General features: G+C 36.9%; 2 protein-coding genes across 9 annotated transcripts in view; both read left to right on the top strand.

The window, feature by feature from the left end:
• The window catches only part of CACYBP (calcyclin binding protein), a 753,822-nt gene that overhangs the window by 30,683 nt on the left and 701,894 nt on the right, over positions 1-21,245 (top strand). The window lies entirely within an intron of this gene.
• Positions 1-21,245, top strand: part of RABGAP1L (RAB GTPase activating protein 1 like) — a 790,617-nt gene that overhangs the window by 83,444 nt on the left and 685,928 nt on the right. For 6 of the 8 annotated variants that reach the window (XM_050767055.1, XM_050767059.1, XM_050767046.1 and 3 more), the window contains exons 5-7: positions 2,362-2,536; positions 11,482-11,639; positions 13,485-13,595. In XM_050767055.1, coding sequence (XP_050623012.1) covers positions 2,362-2,536; positions 11,482-11,639; positions 13,485-13,595 — 444 coding nt within the window. Of the gene's footprint in view, positions 1-2,361; positions 2,537-11,481; positions 11,640-13,484; positions 13,596-21,245 lie in introns of those variants that run through there. The other 2 variants (XM_050767087.1, XM_050767095.1) reach the window with 2 other exon arrangements.

The raw sequence follows: 21,245 nt of genomic DNA, 5'->3' as shown, positions 1-21,245 counted from the left end.
TCTCATGGTAGAAGAGAGTGTAAGAGCTCTCTGGGGTTTCTTTTATAAGGATACTAATCTTATTCAAGAGGACTCCCTTCTCTCTCACTCTCTGTCCTTCTGTCTCCCTCCTCCCTTCTCTCTCTTCATTCATCAAAAGAAGATGCAGATTTGTGTGTGTGTGTGTGTAAGATATGCAAGAATATGAAGATTTGTTTACTTGCAATGTTAGTACCACTTTCCTCTCCCTTTCTCTCTCTTCATTCACTACATTCCAGTTATCCTAGCCTCTGTGTTCATTCTCATAGGACTTATCAGTCGCACTTCCCGCCCCAGGACCTTGGCATATTATCTTTATTCTCCCTAAGTAAATCTTTCCCTGATTTTCCAATGTTTTTTGTTTCATCTTAGTAAACATTTTATCATAAGAAGACTTCTTTGGTTATATCATGTAACTCTCTTTCTTCATACTGGGCTTTTTTTTTAAATAGCACTTTTCTTTGAATAGATATTATATTTATTTGCTTATTAGTTTATTGGATATCTTCTTCACTAGATTATAAGCTTGTGAGAATAGCTTCTTTGTATTTTTCCCTGCTGTAGCGTCAGTGGCTAGGGAAGTAAGTGATTCATTGCAAGATTTTAGCAAATATTTGTTGAATGAACAAATAAGCAGACCAGGTCAAAGAGAGGAGGTTGAATTTGTCTTGAGCCTGGAATATTCTCTGAAAGTTGCTTTAATCTTTTTAAAACCCTGTCTAATTTGCCTCATTCTCTAAAGTTTAGAATGTGGGAAAACTTAGGTAAGTTCCGAGTACTAAAATAATAGCGATATAAATTTAGAAAATTTTGGTAAAAATGCTTGGAATTTTTCAGGAAGGGGTTTTGCATGTATATTGTTTATATGTTGGCGTCTAAAAATGTCAAGATGTCTTTTTAAAGAAAAATTGTTTTCAAAATGTCTTCTATGTTATCTGTTTAGCTTCAATTTGCCAAACACACCTTGACAGAGATTTAGTGTTTTGACTTGCCTCTTTATTCCTGGGGTTGTCCCCTTACCCCTCAGTTTCTTAATTTCAGATCTTGAAGGGGTCTTGAATGTGTAGATCAGTCCAGGACTTAGGATTGTTTTTTGTTTTGTTTTCGTTTTTGTTTTTGAGACACAGTTTCACCCTGTCGCCCAGAGTGGAGTGCAGTGGCATGATCTCGGCGCACTGAAACCTATGCCTCGTGAGTTCCAGTGATTCTCATGCCTCAGCCTCCTGAATAGCTGGGAATACAGGTGCCCATCACCATGCCCGGCTGATTTTTGTGTTTATTAGTAGAGATGGGATTTTACCATGTTGGTCAGACTGGTCTCGAACTCCAGACCTCAAGTGATCCACCCATCTCGACTTCCTAAAGTGCTGGGATTACAGGCGTGAGCCACTGTGCCCAGCCAGGACTTAGGATTTGTGTAGGGAAAGTCAGAGAATTATTTGCTTCCAAATCCCACAGACTCCTTTCAGCTGTTATATTCTGTTGTTGAATTCATCTTTGGAACCACCTGACCTTTTCTGTGGTAGAAAGGACCTCAGTTGAATAATGAACTGGGGCTTAGATAAACTAATAGGTGCTGCTGAGAATAGAAGTGGGCTCTTTAGGGATAGTCTATACTGTTCTAGACTGGCATTCCTTTTGTCATAACTGAAAAAGACTAGATTTTAGGGATGGGTGATATAGTTGTTACCAGGCATGTATACTTAGCTTTGGAGTAAATGAGTTGGATCATAGGAAACGTAAGAGTGAAGAAATTGTCAGAAGATAATAAAGAATTTGTGTGTATGTGTGTGTGTGTTTGCATGTGTGTGTGTGTGTTATGAAAATGAAGATAATTTGTTCTCTCTTGCATTGTTAGTTCCAGTTTATTTTTGTGATTTTTAAGATACTTTTGATTGGCCGGGTGCAGTAGCTCATGCCTATAATCCTAGCACTTTGGGAGGCCAAGGCAGGGTGGATCACTTGTGGTCAGGAGTTCAAGACCAGCCTGGCCAACATGGCAAAACCCCGTCTCTACAAAAAATACAAAAATTAGCCCAGTGTGATGGCGGGCACCTGTAATCCCGGTACTTGGGAGGCTGAAGCGGGAGAATCACTCAAACTCGGGAGGTGGAAGTTGCAATGAGCCAAGATTGGGCCACTTCACTCCAGCCTGGGGGAAAGAGCGAAACCGTGTTTCAAAAGAAAAAAACAAAGAAAGGGGAAAAAAGATAGTTATGTTTATATATCATATATTGTCATAGTAAAACTATTTGTTCTTTTTTTTTTTTAAACCTAACTGGAAATATATCTTTGTTCTTCGATAGTTAATATTTTATCTAACTTTTCATTACTGTTCTACAGAATCATAGACCAATCCAGCAATGTGGAGATAGCATCTTTTCCAATCTATAAGGTTTTATTCTGTGCACGTGGACATGACGGAACAACAGAGAGCAATTGCTTTGCATTTACAGAGAGTTCCCATGGTTCAGAAGAATTTCAGATACATGTTTTCTCCTGTGAAATTAAAGAGGCAGTAAGTATACTATAGTGTAGCAATTTGCTATAGAGATGAATTAGGGTAACCTTTTTGAGCTCTAATTTCACTGTTGTATAAATACATTACATAAATTTGGAGCATATTTCTAAAGACAAAATTAGTATTTGTAATGACATAGAACTGAATGTGGAAAGTCAAGTCCGGTATATCTGCGTAGGTAGGGCACTCTCACAGCCTAGCAATTGTCATAGAAAAATACAACTGGATGAGTTGCCTTTCTACCAAACCATGGTAGTGAATTACCTATGCTCAGAAGGGAGATTATTTTTGCAGTTCTCTTATTACTTTGCCCTAGTAGATTTTTCCATGTGATATAAAAAAGTGCCTATAATGATACCTGTTTCTCTGATGGGCTGGATAGTTGCATATTGCTTTCATTTAGATATTGCATTAATATTATTTTATTGATCTGTGTGGTTTTCACTGGTGATTATTTGTTTTGTGCTTTCTTGCTCAGAGGCTATATTTTGCTTCAGAGAACTGGCTTAATTAAAAATACAAATGCTCACATAGAGCGGGTATAACAACTTGTTGTCCTTTGAAAATGCCAGTAAGTTTTTTTTATAGCAATTATTAATTGGTAGATTATTGTTAGGAGAAATGGTTTAGATTAAATGCTGTTAAATGCATAGGGAAATCTTCTTTTCTACATCTATTGAATTATCCCCAATTTTAAAATGTTGCACTATTAAACTCTTAGTACTTGCCGCCATTTCAAAGGCATTCATAAATGTGTGTGGATGGCAATGTCTCAGGTATGTTTGCTTGTAAAAAAATAAATTCTCAGCAGAAAGTGCTGAAAGCAATAGTTATTCTAGCCTGTATCATGAAACATGAATAAATCATTCTGTTAACAGGAGTTTTGGGTTTATTTCTGGCCACAACATGGGAATTCATGGAAATGTAGATTTCTGTGATTTTGATACAAAGCATGATCAGTTCTTGTGCCCTGGTAATCAGTTTGCTTTACACTAAACTGAACATGCACAGATGCATAAAATTTAGAGTGTAACTGTAGAAATTATCTGTCAGAACCCATGCCTTATGAAAGAAGTTGAAGTTTTGTGTTTTGTTTTTTAGATGGGGTTTTATCTATTTTTTTCCCCAGCACTTATATGTGTATACTGACTTCTTATTCAAAATGGTCTGATAGATAAGAGAGTGAATGCGTGTAAGTTTGCTGCTAGTGTGCCTGGCATATAATAGTGAATATAAATATGCTGAAGGAATATGTATGTTTTTGTGAATGAGGGGGGCTATTTCTGACCCTTACGAACTCCACTACAGAGGTGGGGAAGCAGATGGTAGAATCCTGGCATTTCATGTTGGCAGCCATCATTTAACACACCTGTGTGATTTCTGAATCACTGGAACTCAACAGCAAGGAAATGAGCTTTGAAGACCTGGAGAACCTGCTGCTTGGAGAGAGAAATGCTGCTGCAGAAGGAAACTGAATTGCTGCAAGAGGTTTCCATAACTAATGGTATGAAACTGTCTTCTTTTGGATTATAGCATTCACTTGGGTTTAGAGTAGGGGAAATGTTTGTTATTTTTGAGAGCTTATCATGGTAGGTAAACAGTGGAAAAAAACTATAGGAAATTCTTGGCCAGACCATTTTGGATATAGTATTAAATAAATGCTCTCGATTTCTAGAGAGCATATTTGTTCCATTGCACGTTGTAAGCAAGTTATCTCCATCTATTATAAATTTTTTAGAGTGCATTTTAGAAAGTGTTACATTATGCAGGCATTAGTGGTAAAATATATTGTTTGAAGGAGAAATACATGACAGTGGTCATTAAACCTTCTTATGAAACATTATTTCTTTTTAAAAAAATTTAAAAATCCTCCTCCAGGTAATGAATGAGACATCAGTTCTAAATGAGGAATAACCCAGTATAAATAGAGAGCTTATGCCAGGCACTGTGCTAAGCATTCATTTGATACTCATAACAGCCCATGACCAGGTTGGTCTTATTAGACAAGTGACTTTATGTTTCTCTTTGCCTGGAGCAGTTCTACTTTATGCTTATTGTCCAGGTTATTACTAATACCCTCATTTTTATTCTCAAAAGTGTTGTGGTTTGGATGATAAATTGTGTGATTACCCTTTGTTTATCCTGTGGCTAAGAGACTGGGTGAGAGAGCTGGGTTTTAAATTGAAGTCTTTGACTTTGAAGAGCCATACAGTTTTCAGTAACAACTTTCCTGTTGCTTACATATTCTAAAACACAAATGTGGATTTTTGTATTTTAGTTATGTTTTATAAAGGGATTTATTGGCAACATAGCTTGCATTCCAGTTACTTTTTGTATTTTATCTGACCCTTTTACAGAAGCTGTCCAACATCTTCCTCTCTGCCCTAAAAAATAATTATGCTTTTAATTAATCTGAAGTCTTTTAGTTACATTTACTGGCCATCTGGTTGTCTAGTTCCCAGAAGTTTTCTGTTCTGTGATGAACACCTTTAGTCGTTAGTATTTCAGTCCCTCTTGATGGGCACAAACTGTTTGCAGATAGTTCAGGAATCAGGTGACAAACATTCTTACTGCTTAAGTATGTACTGTCCAGTAATGCCACACATTTATTTATTTATTTATTTATTTATTTATTTATTTAATTTTATTTTTTTACAGAGCTCATGGATGAGAGCTGAAGAGGTTTGTCGTTAAAGGAAGATTTCTGAAGCAGGAGTAGCAACATGGCTGCCACTACTGTCACTGTGATGCTTATTTCACTATAAAACCCCTCAAACTGCAGGCACCAACAGTGGTAGAAGGGAATCCCAGTGAGGGTGATGACTCTCTTGGACACCTGTGACACAAGGATTAGGAGGTCCCACAGAAGGGTTAGGACACATTTGACTTGCAACAAACACTTTGCTGTGCTTCTACAGGACACTGCTGGAGTAGATTTCAGTAATCTATGGCAAAATGGTTGGACAATCCAACCAGAAGTATCTTGAGGTCAATGATCTCTGTATAAGGAGAACGATATGCTAGGCTTCTGCTGAAGAATTGCAGACCAAGCAAGGTATCAGAAAGTGTAGTAAAAAAAATACAAGGAGGCACCTGTTCTTGTTGCATCTTTGTGGATGTATTATATAAAACTTTTAATAAGATACTTTTAAAGTGTTGAGTCTTTTTAAGATTATGTTTCTACTAGCTAGTGTAACCATTCTATTCAAAGCAGATTTTGATGATATTTGTATGTTTTAGGATACTATTCAGTATTAGAAACTCTTGAGTGTTACATTATAGGAGCATGTTTTTTATCATCTGGTGTTAAAGGCATTCAGAGATATTTCTTGATAAATATCAAGGGCATCATTGGGAAGATATTTATTCTTATTGCATTGGGGTTGCAGATATGACACTGTATAAAATAAAACCTGTTCCTTGCATGGGAAAATTTCTTTTTCTTTTTCTTCGAGATGAAATTTCACTCTTATTGCCCGGGCTAGAGTGCAATGGTGCAAACTTGGCTTGTTGCAACCTCCACCTCTCGGGATCAAGTGATTCTCCAGCCTCAGCCTCCCAAGTAGCTGGGATTACAAGCACGCACCATGATACCTGGATAATTTTGTATTTTTAGTAGAGACAGGGTTTCACCATGTTGGTCAGGCTGCTGTCAAACTCCTGACCTTAGGTGATCCACTTGCCTGGGCTTCCCAAAGTGTTGGCATTACAGGCGTGAGCCACCACACCCAATGGAAAATATCATTTCTAAACAAATATTTAATTGGTATGTTAGCTAAATGCCTCATTTTGGAACATAATTCAGAAGTTGTCTTGTCCATGTTTTCCTTAAATCAATTGATATTTATGATTTTTAAAAAGTTCCCTGGTAATGTGCCTCTTATTTTAGCTCCTTCCCATGAATAATGTATTTGAGCTAGTTGTTTTAAAAATTTTAATACATACCTTTCAAGGTATGTATTTTTCACATTTATTTCTTGGGTGAACTTTTTTTTTTTTTTTTTAAGTGGAGTCTCCTAGGCTGGAGTGCAGTGGCAAGATCTCAGCCCACTACGATCTCAACCTCCTGGGTTCAAACGATTCTTCTGCCTCAGCCTCCTGAGTAGCTGGGATTACAGGCACATGCTACCATGCCTGGCTAATTTTTACGTTTTTAGTAGAGATGGGGTTTCACCTTGTTGGCCAGGCTGGTCTTGAACTCCTGACCTCAAATGATCCACCTGCCTCAGCCTCCCAAAGTACTGGGATTACAGGCATGAGCCACCATGCCTGGCCTTGGGTGAACATTTTCTTGATATATGGTGTTTCTAAACGAGTGGGTTATCTTTCACCAATATTAATGAAAAGACTTCATCTTGGAGAAACTAGCTATGTTATTTATTTTAAATAAATACCTTTGTTACTTAATAACAGTGTTTTGGACTTTTAAGATGTAATACATATTTGAGAATTTGGAAAATACTGAAATAAAAAAGAAAATAAAAGGTGCTTAAAATTCCGCCACAGTTAAGATTTTGGTGTATCTCCATTCCAGATATCTACATGTGCTGTCCTCCCTGCCTCTTCAAAAATAACAACAACAAACTCAAACAGATATACTGTTTTGTGTTTAGTATTTTCTATCGATACTGTTTTCTGGAGTAAGATTGTATTATTTATCAATAAACCTTTTCCTTCTGCAAAGAAAATTCAAGACTATTGGTATATGTGTTTTAATAGTGTGACATATATTGAAGTATTTGCCATGGAATGTGTTTTTAATTTTCTTTTCTTGATGTACAGTCAGCCCTCTATATTTGTGGGTTCTACATGAATGGAGTCAACTAACCATGGCTTTAAAATATTTGATAAAAGTGTATGGTTTCATCTGTACTGAATAGTATAGCCTTTTTTCCTTGTCATTAGTCCCTAAATGATACAGTATAAAAACCATTCACATAGCATTTATATTCTATTAGGTATTATAAGTAATCTAGAGATTAAAGTATATGGAAAGATGTGTGTAGGCTATATGGAATATTACCCAATTTTATATAAGGGACTTAAACATCTATGGATTTTGGTATCTGGGAGTTTTGGGGGGTCTTGGAAACAATTCCCCATGGATACCAAGGGACAACTGTAATTGGTTATCCAGTTTGTCCTAAGATACTGATAGTCGTTTCTGAAGTTTATCTTGTTAATTCTTGGATTAGTGTTTCAGCTTATTCACAGACTCTAGAATTCACAATTTATTTTAACTCTTGGTAGAAGTGACAACTTGTAAGACGTAGTATTAAATGCAATTTGATTGCCGTTAATGCAGTTAATGTACTGTCATATTCTTTCTCCAAAAGAAAGAAAGATGGAGTCTGATTTTTTTTTTCCTCCATCATTCTCTATCACTCTGGCTCAGCTCCGTACACTTAACCTTTCTATAAAGAATTTCTTGAAGCCTTGCCATCTGTTTTAGAATTTGCCAAGTTCTTTGACTTTTTTTGATATGACCTTCTGATGTGACAAGCTGGCTGATCTGACATAAAGAATGTGAAAAAGAAGAGATGGGAAAAAAGAATAAATATGGCTGGGGTTTAACTCTACCAATGTATACAAAATTACATACAGGTGTTCCCCTGTTTTCACATACAGTGCTTTCTTAAAAATACACTTGTCTGGAAGTAGCCAGAAAGAGTCTTGGCCCAAAACCCCCTAACAGCAGTTATTGTGGCATCTCTACAGTGGGGAATGTTGTCGGAGTTATTAAGATATTATTTTAGGCATATAGAGAGGAAAAGGGGTCCTTGGGAAATTTTCATTTTTTAAAGCATCTCTGGAAAAGTTTCTTGTAAAGCCCCGGCTCTTAGAGCCAGGCCAGCAACCTATAATATGTAAATGCCAGCCGGTAGAAACTGGGTCCACCTGACATGGCAATTCCCATGGCCTTCTTGCCCTTGTCCCACATGTTCCTGGCAACATGGCTGCCCACACATATCCTTGCATGTGGAGAGCATCATGGCGCCCTGTATTTGCATATTAAAAGCTAGGGTGGGAGGGCTAGCTTTTTCCGCCTGCTACTTGAATGACATGCCTAGTCAAACCCATCCCCTGAGCCCTATGCAAATCAGGCATTGCCTCCTCCAGCCTCTGCATATATACCTGGTTAGTATCTGTGGCAGGTGGTGTTCTGTCTCTTGGCTTTGGAGCCCCTCTCCCTCTGTCTCTGTATAGGGGAGCTGCTGCTTTTTTTCTTTGCCCTTCTTTCTTGCCTGTTAAACTCCCCACTCCTTAAAACAAAACAAAACAAAAAATATGCTGAAGTTAAATGTATAAAAAGCAGACAGTAGATTTTATATTTCATTTAGGAATAGCAAGTGGAGAATACCCAGAGAACTAAAAGTAGTTTAAAGTCTCTGTTTATAGTTGACCTTGTAGGCATAGTCTTCAGTGACATGTTTCTAGCATATTCTTTGGTTCTGTTTTCCTCTATAAACATTTGAATTATTGGGCTAAATCCAGTAAGTATCCAGCTGAGGCTGAACCTTTCAGCTTTTAGCTTACCTAATGATTCCCTCTCATCCATCCCCAAGCACATTCAACTTACATTTGCTGAAGTATAGGCTGTATGTTCTCTCTTGTATTTTTGGTACCTAGACTAATACTTGGTATACAGAAGGTGCTCAAATAATATTTGTTGAATGAATGAGTTTATCATTGTCTTAATTGTATAAGATTTGAGGCCTACAGTTCTTATTAGCGTCAATCCTTTGCTGCTTTTGTTATTTTTACTCATACAAGATTAAAATGGGGATAGCATGGTAAAATACTGAAGAAATTTTAGGAACATTGTGATATAAATATGGTGCTACTGCAGAAGTTGAACTTTAGACTGGCAGGTAGGATTTCTGTAGAGTCGTTAAAAGTTAAACTATTAATTTGGCATTGGGAAGGCACTTTAGGGTAATCATTGATTAATGGGCATAAATGTGGCAATCGGAAGTTTTTAAATGTGTTAGACTGTGTGTGCTTGTACAAGAAAAAGTGGCAGAATATGTGAATAAAACAAAGGAAAACGAAAGACCTCATACATTAACAGACTCTTCTGTTATAGGGAGTATTCCTGTTTTAAGCAAGTTACAAATATTGTATTCCTAGACTAATACAGTTCAACAAGTACTTTGAATTCACTTTATCTAAAGTGAGGGATTTATTAATGTTCACAGCATTCTTCTTACCTATAATTTCCAGTGTGACATATTGAAAATATTTTTTTAACCCATCATATTTCACCTTGTTTTCATTGTCAACCTATGGGTGGGCTGAGAGATTTGGAGAATCTTTGGTGCTTCAGGCTCACAAGTTTGTGATGATCTGATGCATCTTTTGGAACCAAGAAGGAGAATAACTTCTAGAGAAGTGTTGGATTTAGAGTACTTCTTCACTTTGAGGAAAGAAGATGAGCTATACACACAAATATACACACATATGTATATCCATATATATGTATGTATGTATAAAAGTAGTCAGTAGAGTGGCCTAATACCAATAAAATAGATAAGAATAAGACCATTTCAGCATTCATTCTGGGAACCCAATACTTTTATAGCACAACAACATTGAGTAAAAATGCTGGTAGCTCTTTATATTACTGGCTTTAGCAATAAAGCCAGTATCTACTTTATGGTTCTGTATCTAGCCCCCAGAGGCTGAGGGAAGTGAAAAGAGAACTTGGGAGACTTGGGCTAAAACCTTGTTTGTGAGAGAGTGTTGGGAAAATTCAGATACTAATACCATTTTAGTAAATCATCTTAAGATACATTCAATTTCGTAGTATATTTTGAAGCCTAGAAATATCTATAAATATAGTTTATTTTGCGAACTTAAATTAGTTTAGTATGTTTATCACCGTATTTAAATGTCAGAGTTGAGAGAAGCAAGCAAATATTTGAAAGATAATTTTTTTTAAAGTAAAAGGTCCCTTCCTTCCTTCCTTCCTTCCTTCCTTCCTTCCTTCCTTCCTTCCTTCCTTCCTTCCTCCCTCCCTCCCTCCCTCCCTCCCTCCCTTTCTCCCTCCCTCCCTTTCTCCCTTTCTTTTCTTTTCTTTTTTCTTGTCTTGTCTTTTCTTTTGTCTTTCTTCTCTTTCTTTCTCTCTGTTTTTTTGAGACAGAGTCGTACATTACCCAGGCTAGAGCAGTTACGCAATGGCTCACTGCAACCTCCGCCTGCCAGGTTCAAGCAATTCTCCTGCTTTAGCCTCCCGAGTAGCTAAGATTACAGGCATGCACCACCATGCACTGCTAATTTTTTGTATTTTTAGTAGAGATGGGGTTTCACCTTGCTGGCCAGGCTGGTCTTGAACTCCTGACCTCGTGATCTTCCCACCTTGGCCTCCCAAAGTGCTGGGATTACAGGCGTGGAGCCACCGTGCCCGGCCCTCTTGCCCTTCTTCATTCTCAAGATGCTCAGATTCTAGTTGCAGCTCCTAAATCATAGTTCTCTGCTGGTCTCCAGTATGTAAGCTGGTGGTGCTTACTGTTGAACTTTGTGTACATTTGAAAGCCCTCCTCAGATTTGAACTTAAGTTTCCATGAAGTGAAATGATACCCCATTATTAATTTCAAAGTAAAAAATTCTGTTAATTTACTTTTTAAGCGATATTTCTGCAATATTTCCCTTCTTGGACTTCACATTGATGATATTTTTTAGGTTGTAATAATTTGGAGTTTGGATGGTCTACATTTACCACCAAAAGTTGTTCACCCCCTCTTTTTTTAAATACACAAGTGATGAAAATGTCATGTAATTCTAAACATCTGATAAATACTTGGACTATATATATAAATATATATATTCTGCTAAAGAAAATTCTGGTCATGGAAAATTATAGATTGAATAGTTCGGAGAGAAGGCTATCAGAATGCAATTAAAACCTTTGCCTAATGGTATTTCCTTTTTTATTCTTTTAGGTAAGCAGAATTTTGTATAGTTTCTGTACAGCATTCAAACGTTCTTCCAGACAAGTGTCTGATGTTAAAGACTCAGTTATTCCTACCCCTGACAGTGATGTGTTTACCTTCAGTGTCTCTTTGGAGGTAAAAGAAGACGATGGAAAAGGAAACTTTAGGTGAGGCATTTGGAAAGATTAAAAATTAGCATTGTGTCTGGAGTATAATATAGGCTCATACAAAGTTTTAAGAAACTATAAAATGTTGGCATAAAGCCTCAAACTGATAAATATTTGATTGGTGAATGAATATTTTTATTCTCGTGCTTGTCAGATATTTCTTTCCTTTTTTTTCTTTTTTTTTTTTTGAGATGGAGTTTCATTCTTGTCACCCAGGCAGGAGTATGCAATGGCACAATCTCGACTCATTGCTACCTCCGCCTTCTGGGTTCCAGTGATTCTCCTGCCTCGGCCTCCCAAGTAGCTGGGATTACAGGCGCCTGCCACCATGCCTGGCTAATTTTTGTATTTTTAGGAGAGACGGGGTTTCACCATGTTGGCCAGGCTTGTCTTGAACTCCTGACCTCAGGTGATCTGCCTGCCTTGGCCTCCCAAAGTGCTGGGATTATAGGTGTGATCCACCGCGCTGGGTCAGATACTTATTTTCTTAAAGATTTAAAAGATATTGATACTTGAGAAAATTTAGTAAAATAATAAAAGTAGAATAAAAACTATGATCTTGTCAGCCACAGTCACTTTTAACTTTGGTCTGTTCCCTTTGTTTATTTCTAGGGGAATTTTTACACAATTGTATATGTAAAAAAAATTGTAACCTTTTTTTCTTTATGTTAAGTGTGCTAATCAAAATTGTTTTTAACAGTAACTAATAATATATGGTTTGATCACCACTTAATTAACCATTTCTTTCTTTTGTATGTTTAGAATGTTTTCCTCCAGTTCAGATATAGACAGTTAATAGGAAACAGTTACATTATTTAATGCTCAACTTTGTTCCTTAGCTGTGCCTTTAATTCTAAGAGTAGTTGCTAGCTAGGTATTTTATCTGTAGCTTTACAGACATAAACATTGAGGTCATGTCAAAGTTGCTCAAGATATTTTTTCTTTTCAGATAAGACAACCCATATTTTATACATTGATTGTTTTAATTAATTAATTTGTAAGAATGGTCTAGCCTAGGCTAGAATTTGATTAACTTGTCCCTGTTATGTATCTTTGTCCATTTTTTATTTATATATTCATGGATACATCACAGTCATCTCAAATTCTATGTGTCTAAAAGTATGCTTTTCTCACTTCCTTTGCTTTGGATTTTACTGTTTTACAGGCACTTATGATCACCCAACCAGCTAAACCACACATGTGACAGTCTTAACAATTTTAAGTAAACATTATTCCTAAATTTGTTTTAAAACTGAAATTTATCATGTTCTCTCTCTGTTTTTTTTTGTTTTTGTTTTTGAGATAGAGTCTTGCTCTGTAGCCCAGGCAGGAGAGCAGCGGTGCGATCTTGGCTCACTGCAACCTCTGCCTCTTGGGTTCAACCAATTCTCCTGCCTCAGTCTCCCGAGTAGCTGGGACTGCAAGCGTGCACCACCACTCAGCTAGTTTTTGTATTTTTAGTAGAAATGGGGTTTCACCATGTTGGCTAGGCTGGCCTCAAACTCTTGATCTCAAGTGATCTGCCTGCCTTGGCCTCCCAAAGTGCTGGGATTGCAGGTGTAAGCCACTGCGCTTGGCCATGTTGTCATTTTTAAGATCTTGCTTTTAACCTTAGTTAGCAGACAAAATATAAGGCTCTTATAAACTCAATTTAAAAACTAATAATGGCTGTGTTGCTGACTATAAAATTTATAGTTTGCTGCCTGTGGCAAGATGAGAGTTTAGTATATCTTAAGAATAAGATTGTTGTTGCTTAAATACTTCGTTGTTTTGTTCTAACCTTGGAATAGGTATTTTATCATTTTATTAATTATTGGTAATTCCTTTTCCTTTTTAATATTTCAGCCCTGTGCCTAAGGATAGAGATAAATTTTATTTCAAATTAAAGCAAGGAATAGAGAAGAAGGTTGTGATTACAGTGCAGCAACTTTCTAACAAAGAATTAGCTATTGAAAGGTAAGCAGCTTGCTCCTGAATGCTACCAAAAACTTGTATTGACATTGTTACTGTCTCAGATGCATTGCTCAGTGTGGCTTTTCACTGTGCTTCATTTTCTCCAATTAAAAATGAGAATAATTAATAATACTTTCTCTACTTTAAGTTAGATGTAACTGGTTCATTGAAAATCTCAATTGTTGGGGTAAGTAAACATGAAATGGCTTTAGTTTTTCAGTCATAACTGTTACAACTAGGTTTGTTCACATCCCTTTTTCTTGTTCCTTATTTACCTACAGCATAAATACTTTAACTTTTCAGTTACTTTCAATTACTCTGCCACTTAGCTGCTGGAATTTCAGAAACTTTAAAAGACACATATTTTTAAAATATATAAATACATACACATATACTTGTGTGTCAATTCACAGGAAAGCCATTCAGAAAACAAAGGAATGGTAGGATAAAAGATATAAATAAAGTCAATAAGAAATGATAGTTCTGGGAAAAAATTTGAAATATAGATGATAGAGGAAAAGTTAATGTCTACAATATACATAAATTTCTTAACAATTGGCAGAAAGCAGAGGAGAAAAACAGGTCAGAGTATAAATAGATGACAGGAAAGCTATTGGATGGCTAATAAACATATGTAAAGAGGTCCTGATTCACAAAAATATAGGGAAATATGAATTATAGTAACCTTAAGATATCAGATTGCAAAAATACGTAGTGATGGTGGGGGTTTGGGGAAAAGGAATTCTCATACTGTTAATGGAAATGTAAAATGTATGTATGTCCTTTTTGAAAATCAGTTAGGCAACATATATAAAGATTTCAAAAATACCTATAATTGGACACATAAGTCTTATTTTAGGAAATCTGTGCTATTTGAAATAAAAGTATCACTATTTAAGGACATATCTGTAAGGATGTTTGTTAATAAACCTAATTCAAAGTTAATTCAATACCTAGTACTTCTTTGTCTTTGTTGCTACATATTTGTTAAATTGAAAGTTGCTTTATTATGCCAAAAAGGAAGTGCTAAAAAAAATGATGGGGGCATATCATAAAAATAGGGTTTGAAGGGGCTCCAACTGGTTACTTCTAGGGCAATCTGAACAGTAAAATAATTAGGTACTTCAGTCAATTATCGGTAAGTACTGAAGTCAATCTGTACTTCAGTCAAACAACAAGGATGTTTATTTAACTTTGAAGTATTATTTGTAGTGGCAAAAACTGGAAATACAGATACCTATTTAGCTTCAAGGAGCGAAGGAAGTTGGTGATGCTGAAGAGAAATAAAAGCCTCTTCATCAAGACTGCTATATACTATGACACTTCCCTCTGTCTTCCCTCCATAGTCTCTAGACTGGGATGAGAGTGGGAGGCAATTCAGGCGCTGGCTGATGACATCATGGCCACTTCTGCTGCTCTTAAATCTAGGAGAAGGTATCTGGCCCCCAAATTATCTGCAGTTTTTTTTTTAGAAGGTAGGCTGTCTAGCTCCACTTTGTTCCCATCTTTGAATCCTGCCAGGCAACAGGAAAAGTTTTATTCAGCATCTTGGTACAGTGATGCATGCATGTGTTTTTAATTGCTTGCAAAGTTTGGCCATATGTAAAAACCATCTTTTATCAATTTTAAGATGCATGTGTTTTCATATTGAATATCTCTGAAATTGTAGTTTGTCTTATAATTGATGGCATTTAAAAAAAATACTTTTTAAGTTCTGGGATACATGTGCAGAACATGCAGGTTTGTTACATAGGTATATTGTGCCATGGTGGTTTACTACATCCATCAACCTGTCATCTAGATTTTAAGCCCCACATACATTGCTTATTTGTCCTAATGCTCTCCCTTCCCTTGCCCCCAAACCCTGTCAGGCACTGGTGTGTGATGTTCCCCTCCCTGTGTCCATGTGTTCTCATTGTTCAACTCCTACTTATGAGTGAGAACATGTGGTATTTGGTTTTCTGTTCCTGTGTTAGTTTGCTGAGAATGATGGTTTCCAGCTTCATCTGTGTCCCTGCAAAGAACATGAACTCAGGCTTTTTTATGGCTGCATAGTATTCCATGGTGTATATGTGCCACATTTTCTTTATTTAGTCTGTCATTGATGGGCATTTGGGTTGATTCCAAGTCTTTGCTATTGTGAATAGTGCTGCAATAAACATACATGTACATGTGTCTTTATAGTAGAATGATTTATAATCCTTTGGGTATATACCCAGTAATGGGATTGCTGGGTCACATGGTATTTCTGGTTCCAGATCTTTGAGGAATCGCCACCCTGTCTTCCACAATGGTTGAACTGATTTACACTCCTGCCAGCAGTGTAAAAGCATTTCTATTTCTCCACATCCTCTCCAGCATCTGTTGTTTCTTGACTTTTTAATGATTGCCATTCTAACTGGCGTGAGATGGTATCTTATTGTGGTTTTGATTTGCATTTCTCTAATGGCCAGTGGTTATGAGCTTTTTTTCATATGTTTGTTGGCCACATAAATGTCTTCTTTTGAGAGGCATCTTATAATTATAGTTGTCACTTTTTTTTTTCATGAGATATAAAAAATAATGATGAGTCTTAAAATTGATGACTTTCTTAAAATCGATGAAAAAGAGTTGAAGATAAAGTATTTTTGATGTTGAATATTATGGTTCCAAAATAATACGGTTACATTTTACATATAGGAACCTTTTAGTTTTTAGGGGTAAGCATTATATATAGCAATGTTTTAAACTTTTTATTTGGAAGTAATTTCAAACTTACAGAAGAGTTAAAAACAATCAAACTAGTAGAGAGAAGACCTGTATATTCTTTACCAAGATTGTTACCAATATCTCAGTGTTACCAATGTTACTAAAATCTCATCTATTGGAGACATTTTACCTAATTTGCTTTGCATTCTCTTTCTTTTTTTTTGAGACAAAGTCTCGCCCTGTCAGCCCGCCTGGAGTGCCATGGCCTGATCTTGGCTCACTGCAACCTCCACCACCCGGGTTCCAGCTATTCTCCTGCCTCAGCCTCCTGTGTAGCTGAGATTACAGGTGTGCTCTACTACATCTGGCTAATTTTGTATATTTTTAGTAGTGACGGGGTTTCACCATGTTGGTCAGGCTGGTCTCGAACTCCTGACCTCAAATGATCTGCCTGCCTCAGCCTCTGAAAGTGCTGGGATTACGGCATGAGCCACTGCGCCCAGCTTGCATTCTCTTTCTCTTCTCCCTGCTACTCCCCATACACATACAATTGTTTTCCTGAACACTTTTAAGAGTGAGTTAAATACATCATGGCCCTTTTCTCCTAAGTGCTTTGGTGTATATTTTACAAGAATAGGGATATCGCTTACATCACCACAGTATACTTATCAACCTACGTGAATTTAGCATTCATACACTATTAATCTAACCTGCCATTTACATTCCTATTTTGCCAGTTAACCTAATAATATCCTTTTCCCTCCTCCAGTTCAGGATTCATTCTAGGATTAGATATTGCATTTAGTTGCCATATGTCTTTAGCTTTCTTTAACCTGGAACATTTCCACAGCCTTCCTCTGTCTTAAGACGTGGCCGGGCGCGGTGGCTCAAGCCTGTAATCCCAGCACTTTGGGAGGCCGAGATGGGCGGATCACAAGGTCAGGAGATCGAGACCATGCTGGCTAACACGGTGAAACCCCGTCTCTACTAAAAAAATACAAAAAATTAGCCGGGTGAGGTGGCGGGCGCCTGTAGTCCCAGCTACTCGGGAGGCTGAGGCAGGAGAATGGCGTGAACCCGGGAGGCGGAGCTTGCAGTGAGCTGAGATCCGGCCACTGCACTCCAGCCTGGGCGACAGAGCGAGACTCCGTCTCAAAAAAAAAAAAAAAAAAAAAAAAAAAAAAAAGACGTGGACGTTTTTGGAGAATATATCCATTTTTCTTCTTTTTAATGTAACATTGCCCTTTTTTTTGGCTTTGTTTAATATTTCCTTGTGATTAAATTCAGATTATATATTGCTGCATAAGTTATGTGTCCTTCACAGAGTATCACATCTGGAGGCGCTTGATAGCCATCTGTCCCTTGATGATGATGTTAATTTTGATTACATAGTTAAGATGTCTGATTTCTTCCCTCTATGATTACTTTTTTTCTCCCTTGCAACCAGTTAGCAGTTGTGAAGAAACACATTAAGACCATGAAAATATGCTGGGCGCGGTGGCTCACGCTTGTAATTCCAGCAGTTTGGGAAGCTGAGGCGGGCAGATCAGGAGGTCAGCAGATCAAGACCATCCTGGCCAACATGGTGAAACCCTGTCTCTACTAAAAATACAAAAATTAGCTGGGCGTGGTCGTAGGCGCCAGTAGTCCCAGCTACTCAGGAGGCTGAGACAGGAGAATCGCGTGAACACAGGAAGTGGTGGTCGCAGTGAGCCAATTGCACTCCTGCCTGGTGACAGAGTGAGACTTCATCTCACCAAAACAAAACAAAAAAACCAACCACAAAAATATATCCTGCTCCTCATCAAAATTTCCTCCTTAATTTAACTTTCTTTTATGATTCTTGTTGGATCTAGTCTGTACTATGATGATTGCAAAATGATTAATTTCTCAACTCTTGCCTTCTCTCTACATTTTGCGTTCAGTCCTTGGCATTCGGATGTAAACCAGAGCTTTCCCTTTTCTTCCATTTAACTACTTGTTATTGTTACAGATTCCTAAATTAACCCCCCCTCCCCCCAGTAATACATAATTGATTGAAGTACCTAATTATTTTGGTGTTCAGATTGCCCCAGAATCAACCAGTTGGAGCCCCTTCAAACCGTGTCTTTATGATATGCCTCCATCGTTTTTTAAAGCATCATCATCCTTTTTAGCCTAACAAAGCATCTTTCAATTTAACAAGTCTGTAGCAACACAGACAAAGAAGTACTAGGTATTGAGTTAATTTAACTTTGAATAAGTGTTATTTTAAAATCTTGGACTTTTATGATTAAGTGGTATATTATGCCTAAACTGTGCCTAAATGTGAAGATAGGCAATCTTTTCTTTTCTCAGTAAGTTCCAAGTTTGATCAACTTGAATATAGAAACCTAGACAAATATAGGTGAAATAGTTGAATGCCTAATTATATATATGTTCTTTGCTAACTGGGTAAAACATTTGCACACACATTTAAATATATTACACAAAACAATAACTTAGAAATGTTACTTTTTGCCCACTCTTATATTCATAAAACAATTTTATCAGACTCTCATAATCTTTAATATCAGTGTCTTCATCATCATTAAAGCTACTTTTTGAATAATTTTAAGGCATTTTTTCCAGAGCACATTATGTCAACTTCTGCCTGAGTTGAGAGAAAATGCCTTTTGAATCAGTATATGCTACTGTCATTAGATATTTTACCAAAAACATGAGTACACATTTGTACACATTAGGACAATTCTTTTTAAAATTACTTTGAATACATAAATACTATATTGGTTTTATTTCTTTTTTAATTGACACAGAAGAGTTGTATTGTATACATGTTTTGAGAGATGTATACTTGTGGAATGGCTAAATTACATTGCTTTTATTTTAACATAACTATTTTGCTGATGCTAATATCTGACGCTTGCAACCATGGACTCATATATCCAACAGTAATTACTGAATCCATGTTAAATTGCGTTGCTTCCTTTTCCACTGATTTTGTCAGATAATCTCTGTAAACATCCAAATGTTAATTGACTAAAATTTCTTCAGGTGAATGACTCTTCCCTAAACAATACTTTGTTCAGCATAACAGACCAAATTACCTGTGATGTAGAAGATTTTGTAAATTCTTGGATTTTTCTATGTTGGTAAAAGAAACGTTTGCATTTCATTGGGTTAAATGTGGTATTTAATATGTTTAAATCAGACTGTAAACAGTGGAATTTAAGGTTGTCCAGCAGGTGGCAGCCTTACCAAGAAAATTTTTAACACCTCCGAATCTTTTCTGTTAGGCAGGGTCTCACTCTGTCACCCAGACTGGAGTGCAGTGGTGTGATCCCGGCTCACTACATCTTCCATTGCCTAGTTTCAAGCGATCCTCCCATGTCAAAGGAGCTGAGACTACAGGCACATGCCATCATTTATGGCTAATTAAAAAATTTTTTTGGAGAGATGGGGGTCTTCCTATGCTGCCCAGGCTGGTCTTGAATTCCTGAGTTCAAGTGATCTTGACTTGGCTTCCTAAAGTGCTGGGATTATAGGCGTAAGCCACTGTGTCTGACTGAAATCTTTAATAACTGCTGCTGACAAGTTAATTTGTACTATAAAAACACTGGTGTGAAAGAAAATCCTTCAAATTACATAATTTTTGCTTATCTTCTGAAGGAGAAAATAAACTTTATCATTAAAAAAAATTTTAAATCATTTTTTAAATTATGTAAAATTTTCAACATTCAGTTTTTTTTTTTTTGTTGTTGTTGTTTGTTTTTGGTGACAGGACCTTGCTTTGTTGCCCGACTGGAGTGCAGTGCTGTAATCATAGCTCACTGCAGCCTTCAACTCCTGGGGTCAAGCTATCTTCCTGCCTCAACCTCCCGAGTAGCTGGGACTACAGGTGCCCACCACTACTCTGGGCTAATTTTATCTTGTCTTATTTATTTTTCATGGAGACGGAGTCTCGCTTAGTTGTCTGGGCTGGTCCCAAACTCCTGGCTTCAAGTGATCCTCCTGTCTCAGCCTCCCAAAGTGCTGGGATTACAAGTGTGAGCCACCATGCCTGGCCAATATATTTTTTTTTTTTTTGAAAAAATATATTATGAAAGAAGCCATTTCTATGTGCATCCAAGGGCTTAAGGGTTGTTTATATCTAGATATTTTGCAAATTATACTGCAGTTGTCTGTCTTGACCCGTTTGATAACAAGTACTATGTTGTTTATCCCAGAATCCCCAGCATATACTATAGTGCTTGGAACACGGAGCTTTATGCTTAGCTACTTACTCCTGCTTAGCACTTTCTCAGTGCCAGACACTGTTCTAGGTGGTATTTATGAGGTATAGGTACTATTATCTTCATTTTGCAGTTGAGGAAACTGAGGTACAAAAGTTACATAACTTGACAGAGGCTATAAAATTAATTTTTAACTAAGTACATCTGGTACTGGAATACATGTTCTTACTCTTTACTGCTTCTTTTTAAATACTTGGATAAATGAATAAAAAGTATATAAAATTTTATAAAGATAGAGCATTGGCTAAATTTGTTATAATATGGAATTAATAACTGAATATTGCACCAATAAAATCCTGTATTTTTTAGAGAATGTATGAAAACTGTTCTCAAGTCATGAAAACGTCCAGTATTCTTTTCCTATTCTTGATTACCTATGTTGGATATCACATACTAAGTTTTATTTAATAACTGGATATAAAAAAGCAATAATAATGGCCAACATTTAATGAACACTTACTGTTTGATGGCCATTGAACAACTTATCTAAACATGTGAGGAAGGTGCTATTATAATTACTCCATTTTTTTTTTTTTTTGAGACAGAGTCTTGCTCTGTTGCCCAGGCTGGAGTGCGGTGGTGCGATCTTGGCTCACTGCAACCTCTGCCTCTTGGGTTTAAGCAATTCTTCTGTCTTAGCCTCCCAAGTAGCTGGGACTACAGGCATGCACCAACACACCCAGCTAATTTTTGT

This window comes from Macaca thibetana, chromosome 1 (assembly GCF_024542745.1).
Source record: "Macaca thibetana thibetana isolate TM-01 chromosome 1, ASM2454274v1, whole genome shotgun sequence".
Taxonomy (NCBI): domain Eukaryota; kingdom Metazoa; phylum Chordata; class Mammalia; order Primates; family Cercopithecidae; genus Macaca; species Macaca thibetana.
The sequence above is the reverse complement of the archived record's forward strand: the minus strand, read 5'-3'. Positions and strand labels throughout refer to the sequence as shown.